The 20,617-nt window shown below is 40.6% G+C and overlaps 2 protein-coding genes across 2 annotated transcripts; one reads left to right on the top strand and one right to left on the bottom strand.

Moving 5' to 3' along the window:
* Positions 1 to 1,191: 1,191 nt before the first annotated feature.
* gucy1a1 (guanylate cyclase 1 soluble subunit alpha 1) lies at positions 1,192 to 9,418 on the bottom strand. Its single transcript, XM_053419202.1, has 8 exons — positions 8,994 to 9,418; positions 8,717 to 8,775; positions 7,906 to 7,994; positions 7,104 to 7,813; positions 4,610 to 5,095; positions 3,117 to 3,260; positions 2,186 to 2,340; positions 1,192 to 2,038 (listed from the first exon to the last, which is right to left on the bottom strand). Exons 1-8 carry the CDS (start codon positions 9,231 to 9,233, stop codon positions 1,876 to 1,878), a joined length of 2,046 nt encoding a protein of 681 aa, XP_053275177.1. The 5' UTR covers positions 9,234 to 9,418; the 3' UTR covers positions 1,192 to 1,875.
* A 5,736-nt stretch (positions 9,419 to 15,154) lies between these two features.
* Positions 15,155 to 20,298, top strand: ufsp2 (ufm1-specific peptidase 2). Its single transcript, XM_053418338.1, has 12 exons — positions 15,155 to 15,256; positions 15,595 to 15,673; positions 16,699 to 16,882; positions 16,982 to 17,048; positions 17,294 to 17,448; positions 17,571 to 17,763; positions 17,989 to 18,135; positions 18,223 to 18,387; positions 18,484 to 18,608; positions 18,701 to 18,777; positions 19,417 to 19,541; positions 19,642 to 20,298. The coding sequence occupies exons 1-12, from the start codon at positions 15,254 to 15,256 to the stop codon at positions 19,726 to 19,728; spliced, it is 1,407 nt and encodes a 468-aa protein (XP_053274313.1). The 5' UTR covers positions 15,155 to 15,253; the 3' UTR covers positions 19,729 to 20,298.
* The last annotated feature ends 319 nt before the right edge of the window (positions 20,299 to 20,617 follow it).

The raw sequence follows: 20,617 nt of genomic DNA, 5'->3' as shown, positions 1-20,617 counted from the left end.
GTGAACCTGAGATTTCCGCTTATTCATAGTTTGTGTTTCCTAAACTGAACATCATGAAATATCTGAGAAGTGCAAGTGTTTTTCAGATAATAACTGTTTTCTCATTCATTGTTGTAAAAATACTAACATTTATAAATATAATCTAATTTTAACATATAATATAGTATTAACTAGTTTTAGAAAATAGTATTTTTACGATATATATTTTATATACATCTTTTTATATATTAGATATATGGTTCGAGTAATTTTTATAGTATTCTTTATTTCGTAAAAAGTGATTTGCATGGCAACATGACTATTTAGAAACATTTGTATGATGTAATTAGATGCAGAGTCCTGCATTGAAAATGTATCATTGAAATAACAGAAGTTTACTGAATAAAAGTAAAATAAGTATCAAAAGTACAAGTTCTCAATATGTGTATTGCTACGAGTGAATATCAAAATATAAAGGCACATTTCATTGTTGCACTATTATCGTTAGTGATGATGTAATATCTAAAATGCGTATTCATTTATGTGATGCATCTTATATATGTTATGTATTTTGTTTTTTATATCAAATCAAGGTAACCTGTCACTGCTGTCACACAAAGGTGCATAGTAGATTAAAAACTAAAACATTTTGCACTGTAAATGCAAGTAAGTTAAAATTGTATTTGCATTTTTCATGACTTAAATGAAATATAATATACCCGGTTACTGTCCACCATTTTATATCATAGCATAGCTGTTCATGTAAATAGCAATTACATTTTTTATTTATTTATAGAATACTACTCTAAACAGTGTGGAGCCAGTCACTTATGTCTTTTAATGTCAATATTTATTGCATTTTGATTACATTACAATGATTAAAGCACATCATTATGAGTGATAGTAGAACATTCATTGTATTTCTGTTGTGTCGTATTTCCTCTATATGGGAAAGGAGTGCTGTGAAACTCATGTAATAAATATAGTATAAACATGTGTAGAGTGTTAAAAAGTATAAATACATTACTTCTATTAGGAAAATTCAATTGGAATGCTTTTGTCTAATAAATGGAATATATAAAATATATAGGACCAAATACCTCTGGAAGAAATGATTGACATGTGAATTCATATTGAACCATAACGAGGGGGGGGGGGGGGGGGGGTAAAATTGACAAGGAATAACCAGCTTGACATTTTTAACATCTCTGATCCTGCCCATTCAGTTCCCATAAGGCACCTGAATCTAATCCACATGACTTTATTTGATCATAACTCGTTGAATAACGGTAAATTTTGCTTCAGCGTTTCCATATCCTTTGTCATGAAATCTTTCCCACTGATGCACAGGAAACCATTATATCTATCTTGACAGACGTGAATGGACCAGTCAGATACTTACAGACAACAACCTCGACAAAAAGAACGACTCCGTTAAACTGCATCACGTTGAGAATCAACATCCAGAATGTATTTCTGAATAATATCTACATTATGCAATATGACCTGTATACATTTCTTTACAAATCTGCAAATAAAAGACAGCTAACACCTTTTACTGTCTACATTTTATACCTCTTCAATGCTGTATTTTTTTTTTGTCAGAAAATTTTCAGAAAATCTTTTATTGACAGTCTGTGCTGGGAGCTCGGAGAACACTTTGGAGAGATGACTCATTCTGGAAGAAAAATGCAGGAAGCGAGTGTTTCTTTCCACTATAACAATACAAACAGATAATTGTACAGAGACGAGACTCATGTCTAACAGCAAACTGACAACTCTGTTATCAAGCGGCTGCGAGAGTTTGACTGACGGACAATATCATCAATATCCAAACAACCAAAGACAACAGGGGTTTACACCGTGTTCACTGAACACGCTTATATTTCTTGATATCTAACATTTCTGGGCCGTGCAGCAGCTTGACTTCACTTCTGAGTCCGTTTCGAAGGACGCCTCCAAAAAGTAACAAACACCAGGGATGTCTTCTGGGAAGTCGGCCGGAAGCTCCTGCCTGCTCCTGGGAACAAAGACGAACTCTGGCCGATGCTCCAGCAAACTGGGACAAACAGCACACAGGGAAAACATGAATCTACAAACAATTATTAACAAACGCAGTTTTTTAACTCTCTGCATCAATAGCCTGTGGGAACAGGTACCACCAACAAAGATTGGGCAATGGAAATCTGATAATTTGCAACTTCACCTGTGGGTTGTAGGGCTGATGTTGATTTTTCTGGGTTGGCTGCCCGATTCAAACTTGTTGGCCAAAGTAACGTTGTTCCCAAAAAGGCAGTAGCGCGGCATCATCACCCCGACTACACCAGCCAGAACTGAGCCAGTGTGAAGGCCAATACGCATCTAGAAAAAAAAAAGAGTCATTCAACACATTCTGCTCGTCTTTTATTAATCAACAGATATTAATGAGATGATCTAAACCAGTGTAGCTCTCAAGTAACCCTGCTTTGCATCTGCAGATCAATTTCTCTGCTTCAAGTAATAAAAGAGATGCTTTTAAATTATGATTCCTTATTTCTTGTATGATCAACAAATCGCATGTAAAGTCAAAATTAATCAGCAAGAAATCTTGACCCCAACATGAAGGCATACACTCAGCCCTGCTGCTCTACATATTCTCACCAGCTCTCCAAATCTGCAGTTGAAAATAGTCCTGGACTAATACATTATTTACTGCTCTTTAAAGGTATCCTGTGGAGCTTTTGACCACTGGTACCAGGGCTTTTATGAGTGGGTTCCCATTTTGTTTGTATTAGGCAAAATGATTAAATGTGCACACGGCTGCAGGCAGTGTGCGACACACAATCCTGCCTTCGAAGAAAGACAAAAACTCAAATCATTTGTATATTAAACACATTAAAGCATCATGTCGCTTTTCGGTTTCTTGATTAATCCAAGTATTTGTATTATTACATCTGCCGGGGTTGGAAATTAATCAATGTAAAGAAATAAGTCAACACCATTAAATGAAAGCATAACTATAACTTATTAAACAAAGGTCTAAGAATGTATTTTAAATTAACTTTCATTCAATCTCGTACATATTCATAGAAAGCATTTTTTTTCTCTTTCAAATGGTTGGATGAGGAGAATCACAGCCTGCAGTACTTGACTCTCACCTGTATTGGATCTCCAGTTGGCGTCCTGACTTCATCGGAGAGCTCCATCATCTTTAAGGCCATGAGTGCAATTTGGACGGCGTGCAGCTCACTCTCCTTGTGTAAGCCCCCGGCGACACAATACGCATCACCAATGGTTTCCACCTGAACACAGTGGAGGATCATTCAAATTACTTTTAACCCGGCCGCTGAGGCAGAATAAAGATGCTGTTTGTGCTCCCCCCCCCTCCACCCACAGTCCAATGCTTCTTATCGTGGATCTGAAGTATTAGCTTTGTTTATCCAGGGAGTTAAAACTGTATTTAAAATGAACTGTGCAATAAAGGCAATGAACCTTGAACAGAATAATGAATGTGAAGTGGATATTCATCAAAATGTCTTTGATTAAGAATCTCACTCGCTGTTCATCTTGCTGTGCAAGACAGGGGGCAAGAAACTAGGAATAATAACACTTAAATTCTAATAGCACTTGATCCTGGGTCATATTAAAATGTCCAGAAACGTTTTGTCTTCCTCTTCTTCGCGTTTTTACGTGTAAATCTGGACCGCAGAGCAGTCTGGAGCGGTGTGGCCAAGACGGCTATGAGACAAGGAAAACTATTTTTAGGCTCGTGCATGTGGAGTGGAAACAGGGACCTGAAGGAACATCTGACTTCCTAGTGTTTTACGAGATATTTGTCAAACATGTTGCTCTGTCTGTTATGGCTCTGTGACACGTTGATTATATTATACAACCTCCCTGTAGATTAACGGCCTCTGGCAGACACTAAGGTCGGTGGCTGAGTTACGGCCCTTTCAACCTGTTTAAATTTCTAAAGCAATACTTAAAAAATGTCAGTTCTGTGGAATTTGCACCAATTTTTTTTTGATGTAGCCTTTCCTAGTACCAAACATCCTAATTTTATATTTTTAGTTAAAAAACAAAATAAGCTGTATCTTTTTAATCAATCTCACTGTGGTTTAAAGGTTATATAAATGTATGTGAGGCTCAAACTCCAGTCGTGATAATGTTTGACCCTTTTCTGTATTTTGATGTCTTTCAGAGCACAAACACCGTACATACACTTGACGCCTGCCCACCACAGATCTGTCAAACCACTAACATCAGTGCTACACCTTATTTTTATGCATGTTATGGGTTTAATGCAGCACAGCCCACCACGGCTCAGTTAAAAATGCTAGCCATGCTAACTCGAGAGTGGGGCAGCCAAATAATAATATGACAAAATTATAACTTTATTTGTATAGCACCTTTCTAAACAAGGTTACAGCAGTAGCATAAAGTCGCTTTTACACTAAAACGCAGAAGTCACGCTGGGGGGGGGGGGGGGGGGGGGATATTTGTTTTGGTTCAAGATGCTGGTGGAAGTGCGCCATCTAGTGGTAATAAATATTGTATGTACAACCCCAAATGCTCTTTACGAAAGCTACAATTACGTAAGAACGTTCACAATTTAACATTACGGTTATGCACTCACGGCCCATTAACCTACCTTATAAACATCAAGCTCTCCACAATGGTGGTCAAACCTGGTGTACAGCTCATTGAGCATGGTGATCACTTGCATCGGGGTACAGCGCGAGCAGACGGCTGTGAAGCCCACAATGTCGGAGAAGAGCATTGTGACCCTGTCGAACTTCTTGGCCTGGACCGTTTGCCCCTGCCACAGCTGCTGCGCCACTGTGCCGGGGAAAATGGAGAAGAGGAGGTCCACTGTCTTCTTCTTCTCCTCCTCCAGGGCTTGGTGAGCATGCTCCAAGGCTGCCTTCGCCTTCCCCAGACGCTTTTTCAAACCGTCCTGGGCTTTGGCCTGCTCACCAACCAGGACTACGTCACGCAACGCGTTATGGATGGGGATGTCTGACAGGTAGAGGCCGCGGCCGGTCAGCTCCTCCAGCTTGTCCACACACGGGGAGCCCAGGAACAAGATGGCATTGGACTCTGACACGAAGATCATCTGACCTTTAAGATCCATGAGCTGACAGGAAAAATCATATGATGAGTAAGGTGCTTTTTCTGGTCTAACTGTCCTCACAACTCAACAACTTTTTTAGTTGAAAGAAGAGTGATTACGATTACTTCAGAATAAAGCCCCCCCCCCCCCCCCTGCTCCTCTACTGTTCTCTTTAAGAACAAACTTCCCACAACTGAATCAAAATAATGTTATTTCTCTCTGTGGCATCTTTTCATTAAAAAAATAAGCAACATAGATACATAAACTCCCTCGAGACCGAGACATGTAAACAGAGAAAAGTAAAGCAAACGTTCCATTTGGATGTTATTGGTGAAGCGGCAGCTGTTTGCAGCTGTCTGTCACCCACGACACTAAACACAACCAAAAGCTTATTTATGTTCCAGGGAAAAGTCCCGTCAGAGTCAACATTTACATTAGTCACAGCAGCAGCGCGGCTCTATTGCAAGAACAGCTGGTCAAGTCCAATACTTTCCTCCAGACTGAAATATCTCTGCAACTATTGGATGTATTGCTGTGATGTGTGGTGCAGACATTCATGGTCCCCAGAGGATGAATTCTAGCAACTTTTTTGACATGCAGACTTTTTATCTGGCGCCACCATGAGGTTAATATTTGTGGCTCTGAGCGATACATCTCAGCAACTGTTGGATGGATTGCCATTAAATTTGGGAGACACATTCAAAGCTGTTGGTGAAGCCTTGACTTTGAGTTTTTGGGCTAATTTGGAAATCTTATCATGCTAGTACTTCGACCAAGATGGGTAAAATGATATGCTAGACATTAGAATTAGGGTTTTATGCTACTTTGAATACTTATTATTTGAATCCGAATGCTAATGATTAGTGTAATAAGTAACTCAACCAAGTTTGTTTGGTTATCAGCAGGAGTGGGGGTGGGGCATCGGCCATTGAATTAAATTAAATGTAGCTGCAGATCCAGTTAACAGAGTCAATACAGCATTTCTTTAAAATCAACGTTACCTTTCAAGATGTGGCATGTTTTGACATTTCAGTCAATTTTCCCGGAAAAAAGGAATACTAGATCATGTGTGTTTAATAACTCGCTGTCATCAATCTAATGGTTTGATTTATACTAGTAGAGTCTGACCAAGCAGCAGATACTTAGTCTTCTTCAAGAGCTATAGGAAAAATTACAGCTACAGCAGTATTTTTCAAATTCTTATGTAATTAATGTTGAATGGGCCATTTCAGTTTCTATGTCAGTCATATTTGTGTTAAGTAGACTTGCTTACAGGGTTATACATCGTCAACCCGAGAAATGGAGACACTACCTCCTCCACTTCCTGATTACTTCCACCAAGGAAGTTATGTTGTGAACGCTTTCCGTTTGTTTGTTGGTTTGATTGTAAGAAAGATTGCAGAGAAACTACTGGGCGGATTTCCAAGACACAGATTTGGATCAGGGGGCGGATCCAGGGTTTTGGACGATAGGGCTTTTTTGTTGTTTTTGTATTCTTTATATTTTCACAAATTTCCCAGAGAATAATGCATGAAAAAAATCTGTTTCTCTGTGTGTGCAATTTGCTGCAGCTGGATTGAATTGAAGAGGACTGTTTGTGCATTTAAGTTTTACCTGTTGTAAATGGACTCACTAAAGGTTAAGATTAAATTACCACTGGATGACTTGTGTGGAATCCTCTCTGACTGGATGTCATTAGTTATTACACCACTGTCATGTTGAGTCGCTGATGCTTTTTTTCATGTCATGGCGACCAATCGCTGTGCCCCCTTACATAAATAGCACAAGCAGGGCTGGGCCTTTGATGGGTAAAAAGGTTTGACATTTGCTTCTGATCTCCACTGGGGGTATAATGTTGATCTCTACCTCAGGCCATCTACACCACTAATAAGCCAGACTGCTTATAAATAACCAGATCTCTTTTATCCTGTCTTACTTGATTTAATATTAAGACTTTGACCAGAAGACCTTTTCTGCCTCACAAGCCAGTGACGTCACTTTTCACAGATATCTCACAGATATATCAACGTACCTTCCCTGTGTTATCTGTGTTTCCATGCTTGATCCGAATGATAAACTGCGTGTTCAGCATGGTCAGGATGCCCTGAAAGGTACATTTGATCTGCGGGGAGACGATACAGAAGTGTTCTTGGAAGGTAGTGGATCGCCTCGGTCCATCCTTCCTGCTCAGTCTCTTCCTGAGGCCATGTCCTACTTGAACCAGAACCAAGTCCTGGTCCAGGATCAGATGGAAGGGGAAAATGGTGGAGAACAGAGTGGTGGGAAGGGTCCCAGCTGAGGTAGCCCTCAGCGGACTGGGGCTCAGAGTTTTAGCATCCTTAACGACAACTGTGTACAGAAGACTGGGCTGCGGGCTGGCCTGCAAGATGCTGTCTTTGGCACTGGGGGGGTCCATCAACACATCCACCGTGGTGTGATACAGCAAGCGAGCAGCAGCTTTGATGACTCCAGGGAAAAAAAGCTGAGTGGTTGGGTGGGGGTTGAAGAAATAGACAGTAAGCAGACCCGGATCCTTGTCTAAGCACAGGACTGAAGGTTCGTTTACACAATCCTCTCTGTCCGGGTTGGGCGGCGTGCTGCTCTGTTTCATCAAGACGCTGAAGCTGTTGAGGAAGTCGTGGAGAGCTCCCCCCACCACCCGCAGAATGTGTCCGTCCTCCTCGTAACACATGTTGAAGAGCTCCACGCCGAGAGAGACTTTCAACGCGTCCAGAGGGATTGCTGTCAGGAAGCCACATGAAGGGGAAGCAGGTGAAGATGGGAGGAAAGCTCACAATACCCAGAAGTATAAAAAGGATAATCACGTGTTTTACCTGTTTTACTCGAGTAAATGTTGATCATCTCAAATAAATGCTCTGGTTCTTGACTGCAACGCTGATCGCCTGTGCAGCAAATCGTTGGACTGGAGAGACAATGAATTTGAAGGATTTAGACACATGAACCAGTGCTCGGTGGACTGTATTCGGGAAAACATCCAAATAGAGCTGCAGCTACCTCTAGTTTTCACAATCTGTTAATCTGCCAAATATCTAAACTCAATTAACTCGTGAAAAATGCTCGTTGATTTCCCAGCTCTGCTCCATTTGTTTTGTCTGGCCAAAACACCAAAAATAAGCAATTATCAGTTATATATAAGCATAACAGCAGCAAACTGACTCATTTTAGAAGCTGCAACCAACAAATGTTTTGCCATTTTAGCTTAAATATAAAGATTAAACATTTATAAATGATCAAAATAGTTGCTTATTTGATAATCATTTTGAATCTACATCTTATATGACAATACTGATAGATTCATCGTGAAGACTCCAATGTCAGCTTGTTATTTCCACTATGTTTTTCAGACGATTGTGTAACGTTGTCTCCATAACAGTCTGGGTCTGCCTCACACCTTGTTGTTGTTGTCGTCATTACTCTCTGTCTGGTAGTGAGAGCGAAATCTTGTGCAACAGAGGGTCAAAAGAGGCTGTAACATCTCAGCATCATTACTGGTAATACAGGAGCACGTGCTGTGGTGATGGTGGTATAGGGGCCTGTAATTTACAGTAGCTGCATAGTAGTTATTGTGTCTGTCTGGGAGGAGGAGTGCATCTGGCGTGGATGTTTCAGAACAAGAAATGTTACCTTTCAGAGTCCCTGTTGAGTCTCATCATTCGATGGAGGGCCGCGTGCAGTCTGTGAAACTGAATGGCAAAGTGTTCAGCAAGTTTAAGGTCATTGTCTGGCCACACTTTATTAATGCAGCTTTAATTATGACAGATAATTAAGAGAAGCAGGATTATCTTTAATTATAGGGGAGGAACAGGCGGTGATGGTGCAAGGACACAAATTGCACAATCCAATTAATGTGATTTATTAATTTGTTCTTTTTTAGGCCAGTGAATATTCATATTTGTCTCACCTCAGGACATGCCAGCTTTCGGATGCTCTCCCCAAGTGTGTGCAGGTTAACTTTGCCCCTGCTCGGCTTGTGTCGCGGCACGTCCTCGCCAATTTTCCCGTGCACGTCCTTAGAAATAGGCGATAGATCCGCGGCTTCACCTGCGCGCTCCTCAAAGTCTCCCAGCTCGCTCCTCCTGGCGCCGCTGGAGAACGGACACTCTCCGGATATCTTCAGCTCCTTCAGCTTCGCGCAGAACATCTTTCCTCCCCCCCTGCTGCAGCCTGGCACCGCCGGCACACTCCTCTCCTTCTTCTGCGGCTCTTCTCTATCTTATCTCCGGGGGAGACTGTTCTGGTCGAGCAGCAGCTGCGGTCTCCGGGAGAAATTCCATCATCTGGTGCGCTCATCCAGGAGAGCTCTCCTCCGCCTCCTCCTGCTCCTCCTCTACCTAGTGCTCCGCCGATTCAAATGATCGGCAGCATCAGAGCCACAAGACCACATACAATATATTCATTGGAAAAAAAAAAACTGCATGGGCAAATGATGGCCAAGAACTATCATTACCAAAAGCCAATGAGAAACTGGAGGGGGGAGAGAAGAGCGCACCAGGCCAATCCATGCGCAAGTGGGGCTGGTGTAGCTGAACAACCTATCAGCACAGAGACATTATTTCCAGGCGACTCCTCGCATGCAACTGACTTTTTATTATTTAGATCATGCGCTGGACTGGGTCCCATGTACAGTCTGTGGTCCCATCATATGAAACTGGTTTCACAGAAGGGAATAAACATATTCCTATTATGTCCAGGATGTTGCTGTGGTGCACAATGAGGATGTGGTCTTTATTGTGTTATTGATGGGACAGGATACTATTGTTTTCAGTTTACATTCGGCTTCTAAAGTTTATTCTAATTATTTCGTTTCTCTGTTGTCCGTCTCTTTCTCTCTCATGGACACACACACACACACACACCTACCTACCTACATCACCCATATCTTCACTTCTGCATTTCCCTTATAAAACACCTGAAAATCTATTTATCTGGTCTAGAAGATTATAAATCGCAATGTCGTCTCAAACAACCCACAACCCCCCCACATGACCATTTTACATTCAGCCCCTTTTGTTTCAGTCTTCCAAGTCACATTAACAGTCCTTATCAGCACTTCTTCTAATTATAATCATGGCTACAGGCAACAATTAGTTTCATTTGAAATAAATGTGTTGAATGATTCGTCCTTTCATTGTTTTTGTAAGTGGAATGTTGGTGTCATAGGAATTGTGGAATCCTGTTTGATGTCTTCAGACTATATTGACATGAGAAAATATGAAAAATATGAAAATGTTAATGCTAAGAGCAAGTTGAGTGGTGTTGTGGGTAATGTAGGCACTGGCAGCAAGTTTTGACATGGAAGAATAAAATAAAATAATAAAAATAAAATAATGGACAAATGTAAAAAAGAAGACATCTATAGTTTTGCAATTTTAAAGGCTGCATATCAATGTCCAACAGAGTAACAGGAGAGTTGCAATAGAAAACTTTACTGTTTTAAATGAGAAAATAGTTATCCATGTTCTGTCTATTGATTGACAAACTATTTCAGCTCTACTACTCTGCTCATTAACACACATCATATTCATCATGTTTTCTATTCTTACATGTCTATGCCAAAGACCACACACAACATACACTGACCATGATTTGGTTCAGGTTGAGGTGCAACATGAATCGACTCTGATTTGTTTATTTTCAAAAGGGCTGAGGAAATGCTCGGGTGTTGATCAGACATGTTCAGGGGTAATTTGTAACATTTCTGTCAAAAACAGCTTTTATTGGCCACGATGAGTCTGAGGCTCTGCTCACTGGCCTTGTTTGGGCTGAAAAAGAGCGATTTCATTGTCTGACATAATAAATCCATTTCAGGGCTTAAATAATGAACAGTTTTGTCACTCGGGAGTTGGAGTCATTTCTTGCAGAAAAACTCTGGACCCGGTCCCGGAAGCTGCTATAAACATTAACATGTTAATAGGTTAGAGATAAAGGGGGGGATCCTGTCATGTGGCGCCATGTGTGACCAAGTCGTGTCTGTCTTTAAGATGTTCTCTGTAAATAATACAAAATAAAACAATAGAAACTCTGCAACCTCAAGGTGCCACTACATAGACAGGAACACTGAGCCTGACAACCTCGGCTCTCATCTAAGTTTAAAGTGAACTTCTTACTCAAAAGACTTACAGTAAATAGACATTTATTTCTGAAGCGTGTGTGTTCGAATTTGATGAGAAGCGATTACAGGTGAAGTGTGGAGATCTGCAGGCCGTCGTCAGGTCTTAGCATCACATCTGTCACCACAGCGTTGACAGCTGTTTTTGTTGCCTCTCACTAGGACCCAGAGGAGACGGCACCAGCGGCACCGGCATGAACAAACCTCTTTGTCTGGATTATTTACAACATGGACTTTCTAATCTGAGCCAAGGTGAGACAGTGAATTCAGTCCCAGGGGAGAAAAGTCTCACAGTTGGAGTGTTGGCTTTGTGCTATTGTGATTCTAATCGTTGTTTTCTTTTTGAGCTGGAGAGTAAAACACAACTGGAGCGGAAGGTGAAGACGATAAACTCTGAAGCATCTGTTCTACACTGCAGGAGTCACTGGGCACAGGCCAATTTCCTCTTTGTCCTCAAAGATCATTTCAGTCACTTATGGAAACTGAACAAGACAATAGATATGACTGATCATGGATGGAATATAAGGGGATGGAGCCTAAAGACCCACCACTCTGATATAAGACCCACAGACTGAAGGAGATAGACATCAACTACTTGACATAAACCCATTCTGTAGCCATTTTTGTGTTTCTTCATTTAGTTTTCTTCAAAATAATTTTTGTCTTCATCTTTTGTGTTTGTGTATGGCCATTTTTGTCTCTTTGTACTGGTTTTGCAACTTTTTCAGATATTTGTGTCTTTTGGAGCGGTGCAGCTTGCAAAAAAGAAATACTTGCAGTCATTTCATAGACAGTCTCCACAGGGCCTAGGGGCCCCCTGACCTCTGGAGACCCTGGGCCTGAGTCCAATATGTCCATACTGATAATCTGAATCCTGAGAAAGAGGAGGGGCTGGAAGTAAGGACACAACATCTTCATCATCTCAAATCGCAGAATCAAGTTCCGTCCAAGTCCGTCCCTTAATTTAACACATATATTATCTTTAAATCATGAGTTTATATTCATCACACACATATTAATCTGTATAATTTAGCCAAATGGTCGCAAAAAAATCTAAATAGCATGAATTGAATTTGTAGTAAAAGGAAAAAGCCCAAGTGAGTCATCTTTATTTATTAAGCAACCAAAGGAATCCAAGGATAATCTTTGTCAACGTGCAGATGATGAATGTGTATTTGTAACGTGAGTTTCCATTTATTCAGACCCGGGCACACACTCCCCAAAAGACCATCCACTCTGTTGATGATACGCAGAGAGATAGATATCAATCAATCAAACCCAGCACGTTAAGTCCACAGGAACTTAACAGCCATGACCTCAGACAGTTAAAATGTACACACAGTTTTATTACTTTCAAGCAGATTTCAAGTTGAAGCCCTTTAATGGATGTTTAGATCAAAATTCCGGGAGTGCACATCAGAATCTATTTCAGGTCAGGTAATTGAATCCAGTCTAATTAGGAGCATTGGAGTTTGCACATTTTAGACATGTTAGTATCAGATTAGTTTTCATAAAAGTACATATCTTCGACAGCGGAATGCATATAAAACTAAATTTAAACTCACTCGATTGGGGCTTTTGTTGCAACCAAGTTGCACATCTCATTAATATCTCTCACGGACATGTCTGAATTTCCCCCTCAAGTTCCATTGAACATTCCCTGGGAAAATAACAAAAATGCTGCAAAAAGCCCTAACTCGGAATGTTAACAAAAGTGTAAAAAATAGAGTCCTTGATCTGCCTCTTTATCCGCATCTGCACTAAAATTGTATGTGTTCTTTTTTGGCCCTGGTCCCATTTCATGGAAAACAGTTCTGTTATTCTTGTGTAATCTTGCTCATATAAAATTATTCATATCAACAAAAAAATGAACAGGGGGGGGAAATAACCTCCTTGCCAGAGGTAAAAGAAGTGAAAGTTAATTATTTGGATTCCTTTTTTCTTCTATAATTTCTGGTACCCCTAGCATATGCCCATACTGCTGTTGCCACAGGCCCAGTACTGCACAAACTATCTCATCTCTTTTTAGCAGATTCTAACAAACCCATGGTGACTTTTTCCACGAGAAACATTACACTAGAACATCACTGAGCAAAAACTAGAATCAATTTCAACTCTGCTTTCTGACATTGCCCTTATTTTACTGTGACACAATCAATAAGAATTGTCAATAGTTTTTTTTTACATATTCAATTGACATAGGCCTTTGATATCTCAGGTCCTTTCAGTTACAGATATTTCTCTTCGGCAGAGCAAAAGCAGCTAAATACATTCTGTTGTCTTTTTTACTTCAAGCGAAGCTTCTGGTGATCGTTTCCTTTCTCCTTCGAGGTTGTTGAGTTCAAATAGTATTTCGTGGTGATGTTTGCTGGAAGCGACGATGGTTAGAAAGCATCCTCCTCTAACATGCATACTAACCACATACAGTACAGTGTCTCTAACCCTGTGTCCTCATCCCGCCCGCCCGGCTTGCATGCATGGCTGCAATGTAACAGCCTGGGGCAAATATGAAATGCACCAAGAAACAGCTTCTACTGTATTTTTCATTCTATGTATTAATCCCTTTGAATTATTCAGCCCTGTGCAAAAATATATAAATATATACATTTTTTAAATAGATAGCTGAACAAAAAGATAAAATAAACAAGGATATTGATGCATGTTTTCAAGTGTTGCGTAAGATGGGAGACTTGGGCACTGATGCTGGCATAATTAGATGTAGTATGCCTCACTAAAGCCGAACACACTTGATAATGTACAGACAGCACCCCCACAGGAGTTTTTACGTTACACTCATTAGCAGGAAGCAGTATGACTCTGCCCCAATGTACATCTAACATTCCCCACTGTCAAGTGCCAAAAGATTCTGTTATATTGTGTATTATTTCTCAAACAAATCTAAATTGAGAGTAAACTATATACGACAAATGAAGAGTAATAGATGACCAAAAAGGAATTGTCTCAATGTTATGCCCTTGATGCAGAGTTCAGCTACTTAGTGATCTATATCTCAGTTAATGTAAAAACATAGTGTAGATTTATGATGATCTAAATATGTGCTATAGCCTTTTATTCTGTGTGACAAGCCCTTCATTTCGGAATCTTAACCACTACAGAGTATGTGTTTACTGTACTTAGTGCCTCAGTTATTTGTACAGATGTGACCATGGATGTATTTAAAGGTAAGGGGGATCCAATGAGGCTGCTCATTCTCGCTTTCTGTCTGAATTACAAGAGTTCCTGATAGTCAGGCTCTCACAGTAGATATTTTGATAATGTTTTCCTCAAAGCATTACGACAGATCTGTTCTACTCAAGAACCCCAGTGTTCTTATTTATTTTTTCATCATTAAAGCATACTGTAGAAAGATGGACAACGTGTCTCCAGCATCCTCTCATTATCCGGAGGTATAGCTCGATCTCCACAAATCAGTTTTAGCTGTCAACTATGTTGTTCTGTCAATTTTTTGTAGCATAAAACACTAATAACAACCAAACTTACTGAGTGAAATAGCCGTTGAAGCAACACCGGTATGATATGAACTACCGAAAATTACACGTACTACCAGCCACCAGAGGGCGATCAAGACGCTTTGGCTTCACTTTGGGGGCGCAGTCATGTCATTCGTCTTCATGTACAGTTTATAGTTGAGAGTTTGAGAGCAGCTGAGTCTATTTCTACAACAACAAAATATTCAAATGTATATGAATTTAGGAGGAAAATATTTTTTATTTTCTACAAAGCACACCATATATTGATGCTATTCCTACTTTTCGTCTTTGATTTAAGTCATTATAACAAATTGTCAAAGTCCTGTTTTCATCATTGGGACTTGAAATGTGATGAAAATGCCCTTTGTGCTGATCGTCAATAAGAAGGGAGAAATAAACATTCTGTTATTATATTCCAAAATAACCAGCTACCCTGAATGCAGCACCAGTGGGTGGAGTCAGTGTGGACCAATAGGATGCAGCGGTGACGGACACGTCAGAGGTTTTCTCCATCAGACATGTCCGCCTCCGGATCCTGAAGTGACAGAACTCAGCTCCACGATGGTGAGTTTAGAAGATTCATGGAGACACCGATGAGGGAGCGGGTTCAGATGAACACGGTTCAGTGTTAGAGTCTGTTTCCACTGATCCCAGTTTGCTCACCGCGTCTATCAGCTCCCATTAAACACTGAATATGATAATGTAGCTGCTTCTGTGTCAGGCTGCTAACTTCTCCTCTGTGGTTCCTCGGGTTCTATTCAACACTAAATATGATAATGCAGTTGATTGTCTTTAGCTGGTTCTGTGTCAGGCTGCTAACTTCTCTTCTGTGGTTCCTCTGGTTCTAATGATAATATAGCTGGTTCTGGGTCAGGCTGCTAACTTCTCCTCTGGTTCCTCAGCTTGTTCCCTCCCTCACTGGAACCATCCTCCGGCTCAGAGGGCAGCTGGAGCTCAGATGTCACCTGGACACCACAGATGGTACCGACTTGTATTTGTTTATTTCAGGGTTCACTCCCCTCCTGTACCTTATCTGATCCTATATACATGTGAGGAAGTTCACCAGTGGTGAATATTGTATTCAAATCCCTTAGAAAAGTAAAAGTAAAGTTACTGTGTGAGGAATTCTTGCAGGGAGCTGGAATGACGATTTTCACTTGGCGGATGATGTCTCAGGCTGATGAGCTGGTTTGCCATCACCTAATCTGAGCTGTCCTTACATAGATTATTCAAATGATTAAAATCTTTTTATATATCATAGTAAACTTGTCCTGAAGTTTTAAAGTTTCAGTGTGTAGAATTTAGTGACATCTAGTGGTGAAGTTGCATGTTGCAGCTGACTACCCCTCACCTCACCATCCCCTTCCAAACATGAAAGACAACCTGTGGTAGCCTTTAGTTGTCATAAAAACTCAAAAGGTGTTTGGTTTGTCCAGTTTGGGCTACTGTAAAAAAAACACAGGAAAATAAAACAACAATTCGTACAGTTTAGATGAAACACACCAGTGAAAATATAAGTAGGATAATTTGTATTTAATTGTTGCCAGTAGATCCCTTTCACCTAAATGTTACATACTGAACCTTTAACTGGGGAATATGTCAACTTGGAAAGACAACGAGATTCAAGAGCATTTGCCTCGAGGGCCGTTGTTGGTGGGGATCTTCTGTAAACAAACAACAAACACATGATTTTCCTGGCGTCATGTAATGCACCCTGCATCCTCTACACCAGGCGCCATCCCTCGACTGAATATTCCGGAAATTCTTCCTGTTGTTGCAAAAATTTCTGACCTAGATAATCTCCTGCTGATTTATTCATATGTTTAAAACAAATGTCTGAAATCAGCTCAAGATTTACCCTGAATTAAGTGAGGCGGTCTCTAATAAACCATGAAAAACCAACGCAATGTTTATGTATAGTAACTTCAGACCTCGTCCTTATCACCTCATCCTGTGTTGAAATGTTCAAGTGATTAACACTGTCTCTCTCCCTGTCCCTGTGTCAGTGTCTCGGATGCACAAGGCCATCTCAGAAACATTCGAGACCCTTCGCTCTCAGGTGCAATCTGAATCCTGTGCCCTCGCGGTCTGCGACAGCCCCGTTGTTATCTGGCCAAACAAAGACATACATGTCACACCTGAGGACATAACGCCAGACATGCTGTTTGAAGACGTACATCAGTGGATACAGTGAGTCAGTAACAGCTTTTGTTGATCTTGTGGACGAGTCTGTAGTTTTGTCTCTTTCTTCATCAGCAGCACAGTCATTCCTATTTTTACTCGCTGTAGGTCAGACGAGCAGGAGAGCTTTGGCAAGAAATCTGGAAAAAAGAAAAGCCGGAGAAGTTCAGCGGCGGTAAGTTTTTCTAACAGCGCTCAGGGTGTGGGAGTGCCAAGACAGAAATAGTAATAATGTCCCAATAGATCAGAAATATTTCTGGAACACTGAAGAATATTTTTCAAGTTTTTATCGCATGGACCAAAAAATATCAGCCAACTCATTTTCCACACCGTAGCTGCAGGATCATTTCAGATATTTGAAAACACTGCATCATCCTAAAGTGTTTTATATTCCCCCATATTTGTATCTGTATCATGCAGAGTGTCATAAACCTTCAACTGATGATGGAGGTGACAAACCCAGGTCCCCTCTCAGCTCCCGTCCTCACCAGAACAGCCCAGAAGTCCCACTTCCTGTCGGCGACTCTTCCCATGGACTGTGCTGTCTGTACGAGCTGCGACGACACGGTCAGAGAGTATGTTATTTTAATTTGTTTTATCTGGATTCATACTACTGATCAAACTTTTTCAAATATTCTACACCAAACATAGTACTCCTCGTTTCTCACTGTTGACGATATTGGTTGTGACGTTGCAGTGCCTGCGAGAGCCTTGTGGAAGCGCTCACTCACCAGCTGTGTGAGATGGAGAAAGTGACCCTGCGGCACATGAAAGGGACGACGCTGCTGGTGCCCGAACCGCTGCACTTTCTTCTTCCAAAGCCTAAAGGCCTAGTGACCGTGGTTTACCCAGCAGGAGTGGCTGACGGCCAACTGGAGACGCAGCGTAAGGTGAGAGCCTCAGACTGAGCTTCCTTAAAATCTATAATGCACTGGCAAGCAACTTGTAGATCTCCTGATATTAGAGTTCAACTCTGGTGGAGTCTAAGTCGTTCCAATGTGATCCAGACGAGAACTGAGATACAGAAAGTCCAACATTTGTATTTATCCGGCAGCCGTTGGATTAGCTCCAGCTTGTACTTGTAAATGAATTCTGCATGACATTTCTGTCTGTAGGAGCTGCATCAACAGTTTGAGCTCCCCGATGACCGGCCTTATTTTAGAAGAGCCAATGTGTACCACTTTCCCAGCGAGCCCTACAGAGACGGTTACCTGCGCAACCCTCACCTGGCCCTCACACACCCTACTGTGGATGATGGGAAGGTACGGATAATTACCATGTCACACTCTGTCTGCTGCAGAAATGTGCATTAATAAGACCATAATAATGTTTTTTTTCTTTTTTTGAAGTTGTACTTGGTCCAGGGGATCTACAGCTATCACCACTACATGCAGGACCGCATGGATGACAATGGCTGGGGCTGCGCTTATCGCTCCCTGCAGACCATCTGCTCCTGGTTCCAGCAGCAAGGCTTCGTAGAGCGGCCCGTGCCCACTCACAAGGAGATCCAACAGGTATATCTGTGAACTTGACCACAACACAATAGGAAATATACCTGTTTTACTTCTATTTGTTTTTAATTTGCATATCTGCTGGTCTCTGTTTCACAGGCTTTGGCGGATGTTGGAGACAAGCAGTCGTCCTTTGTGGGATCACGTCAGTGGATCGGATCCATAGAGGTTCAGTTGGTTCTGAACCAGCTGCTCGGGGTCACCTCCAAGATCATGTTTGTGAGGTGTGGTTACATATCAGCGCCTTGTGTATGATACATTTCTAATGGATGTTTTATTTTTTTCTTATCTGAAAGCTAATCTGTGTACTTTTCAGTCAGGGGTCTGACTTGGGATCTAAAGGCAGAGAACTGGCCAACCACTTCCTTACAGAGGGAACTCCTATCATGATCGGTGAGCTGAATGACAGATTATTATTATCATAAGCATTTTGTGTTTAAATCAACCTACTCAACAACACATAGTTATAACCGTATTGTTTACTATATGTAAATAATACATTTGGATATATATCTTTTGTAAGATTATAATATCATCATACCTACAATTTACAGCAACAATGTAATTAACAATGATATGATATATTGGATCACCTTGAAAATTCCAAATACAGGACTGGACCCTTCTGTGGGACCTAAATTGATTGACAGGTTATTTATTCCAGAGTCTAGACAGCATCTAAATCTGTCTAATCACCACAAGGCACATTTAGTATCGCATCTGTCAACACAGGGTGAATTATCCTCATAGCCTCAACGATAGTATGAGAAACAGTGATGCTTATTTGATCAATGTAATTCTTTGGGTAATGTATACTGTAATTATTAATAGATTTGAATTAACCGCTCATAAAAACAACACATTTCCCCTTAAATGCAAATACTATATTCCGGACTTAGTGAAAGGGGGGTTCTGCATTTTCAAAAGCATATATTATGTTGTAAGAATAATTTTTAGTTGTGTCTAACAAAGTCAGTAGATCTTTAATTCCCAGTCAGATTTAGAGGTTTGTTAACAGTAGCTGTGTTGCAGGTGGGGGAGTTTTAGCTCACACTATTCTGGGTGTGACCTGGAGCGAGACCTCCGGGCAGATCCGCTATCTCATCTTAGATCCACATTACACGGGAGCAGAAGACCTGCAGGTTATCACAGACAAGGTAACTGTTCACAGTGGCTGTATTTTGCTCGGTGTGAAAAAAAAAAAAAAAAACTTTTCATGAACAGTGTTGACCTTGTTGTGTATTGTATCTCCCTCAGGGCTGGTGTGGATGGAAAGGACCAGACTTTTGGGATCAGACAGCGTATTATAATCTGTGTCTGCCTCAGAGGCCAAAGATCATCTGAGCTCACAACCTGTCTCATGGACATTGTTTCATAATGGAAAAGAATATGGAAAACTCATGGAGTCACACTATATCCTGTTTGTTGTATAGGAACAAGTCCAACTTTGCCAATTTCAGTCATTTCTGATTATCATCATAATGAGCACTCTAAGTACTCGCTATTATTTAATATAAAGAAGACTTGTGAAATATGGTCCCTTAACAGGCTCATTTTATTTTCAAGATAGATATGATGCCTCAAGGTTTTCAAAACCTAAAGATGTTGTAGCTCTGGTTACTGTAAACAATCTTGTGTCCGATTGAAGACCAGCTCATAAAATGATTAAACTGTACAATATATTTGCTTTCCTTTTGATAGGGGATTGACATATGTGTTTGTAATTTAGTGCAGATCCAATAAAGACTCTCTATCTAGTGAATTTAATTGTGTTTTAATTAGGGGACTGTTGGGCCGAGGAGGTATGTGCCCTCTCAGTGCCATTCTAGTTAGATTAGTCATCGCAATAGAAAGTAAAACCCAAATTATTTTTGACTGATAAAACGTATTCAAATAAAATAATTGAAATAGCTACTGCTTCTCAAAGTTTGAAGTTCTTTTCTTTTTTTTATATTTATGAGTTTCTGAAATTTAATAAACAATACAATATGTTGCTATAGTCCTGTAACAGACAATTAGGGATTTTTTTTTGTTATTCATTTATAAACAAGTAGCATCTATGAGATGAGATAAAATGAAGTGAAATATATCCTCATTCATATCGTTAGGCTCCTGTGATTTATATATTTGTGGGTGAACGAATAACAGTTTATTGACAGTTTTTTACAATTTTGCTGTGGACGTCTTAGAAACATGTGAAGGTTCCATCTTGACAAATACTTTGCTCTTGGAG

This window comes from Pleuronectes platessa, chromosome 3 (assembly GCF_947347685.1).
Source record: "Pleuronectes platessa chromosome 3, fPlePla1.1, whole genome shotgun sequence".
Taxonomy (NCBI): Eukaryota; Metazoa; Chordata; class Actinopteri; order Pleuronectiformes; family Pleuronectidae; genus Pleuronectes; species Pleuronectes platessa.
This window is presented reverse-complemented; position numbering and strand designations above follow the sequence as displayed.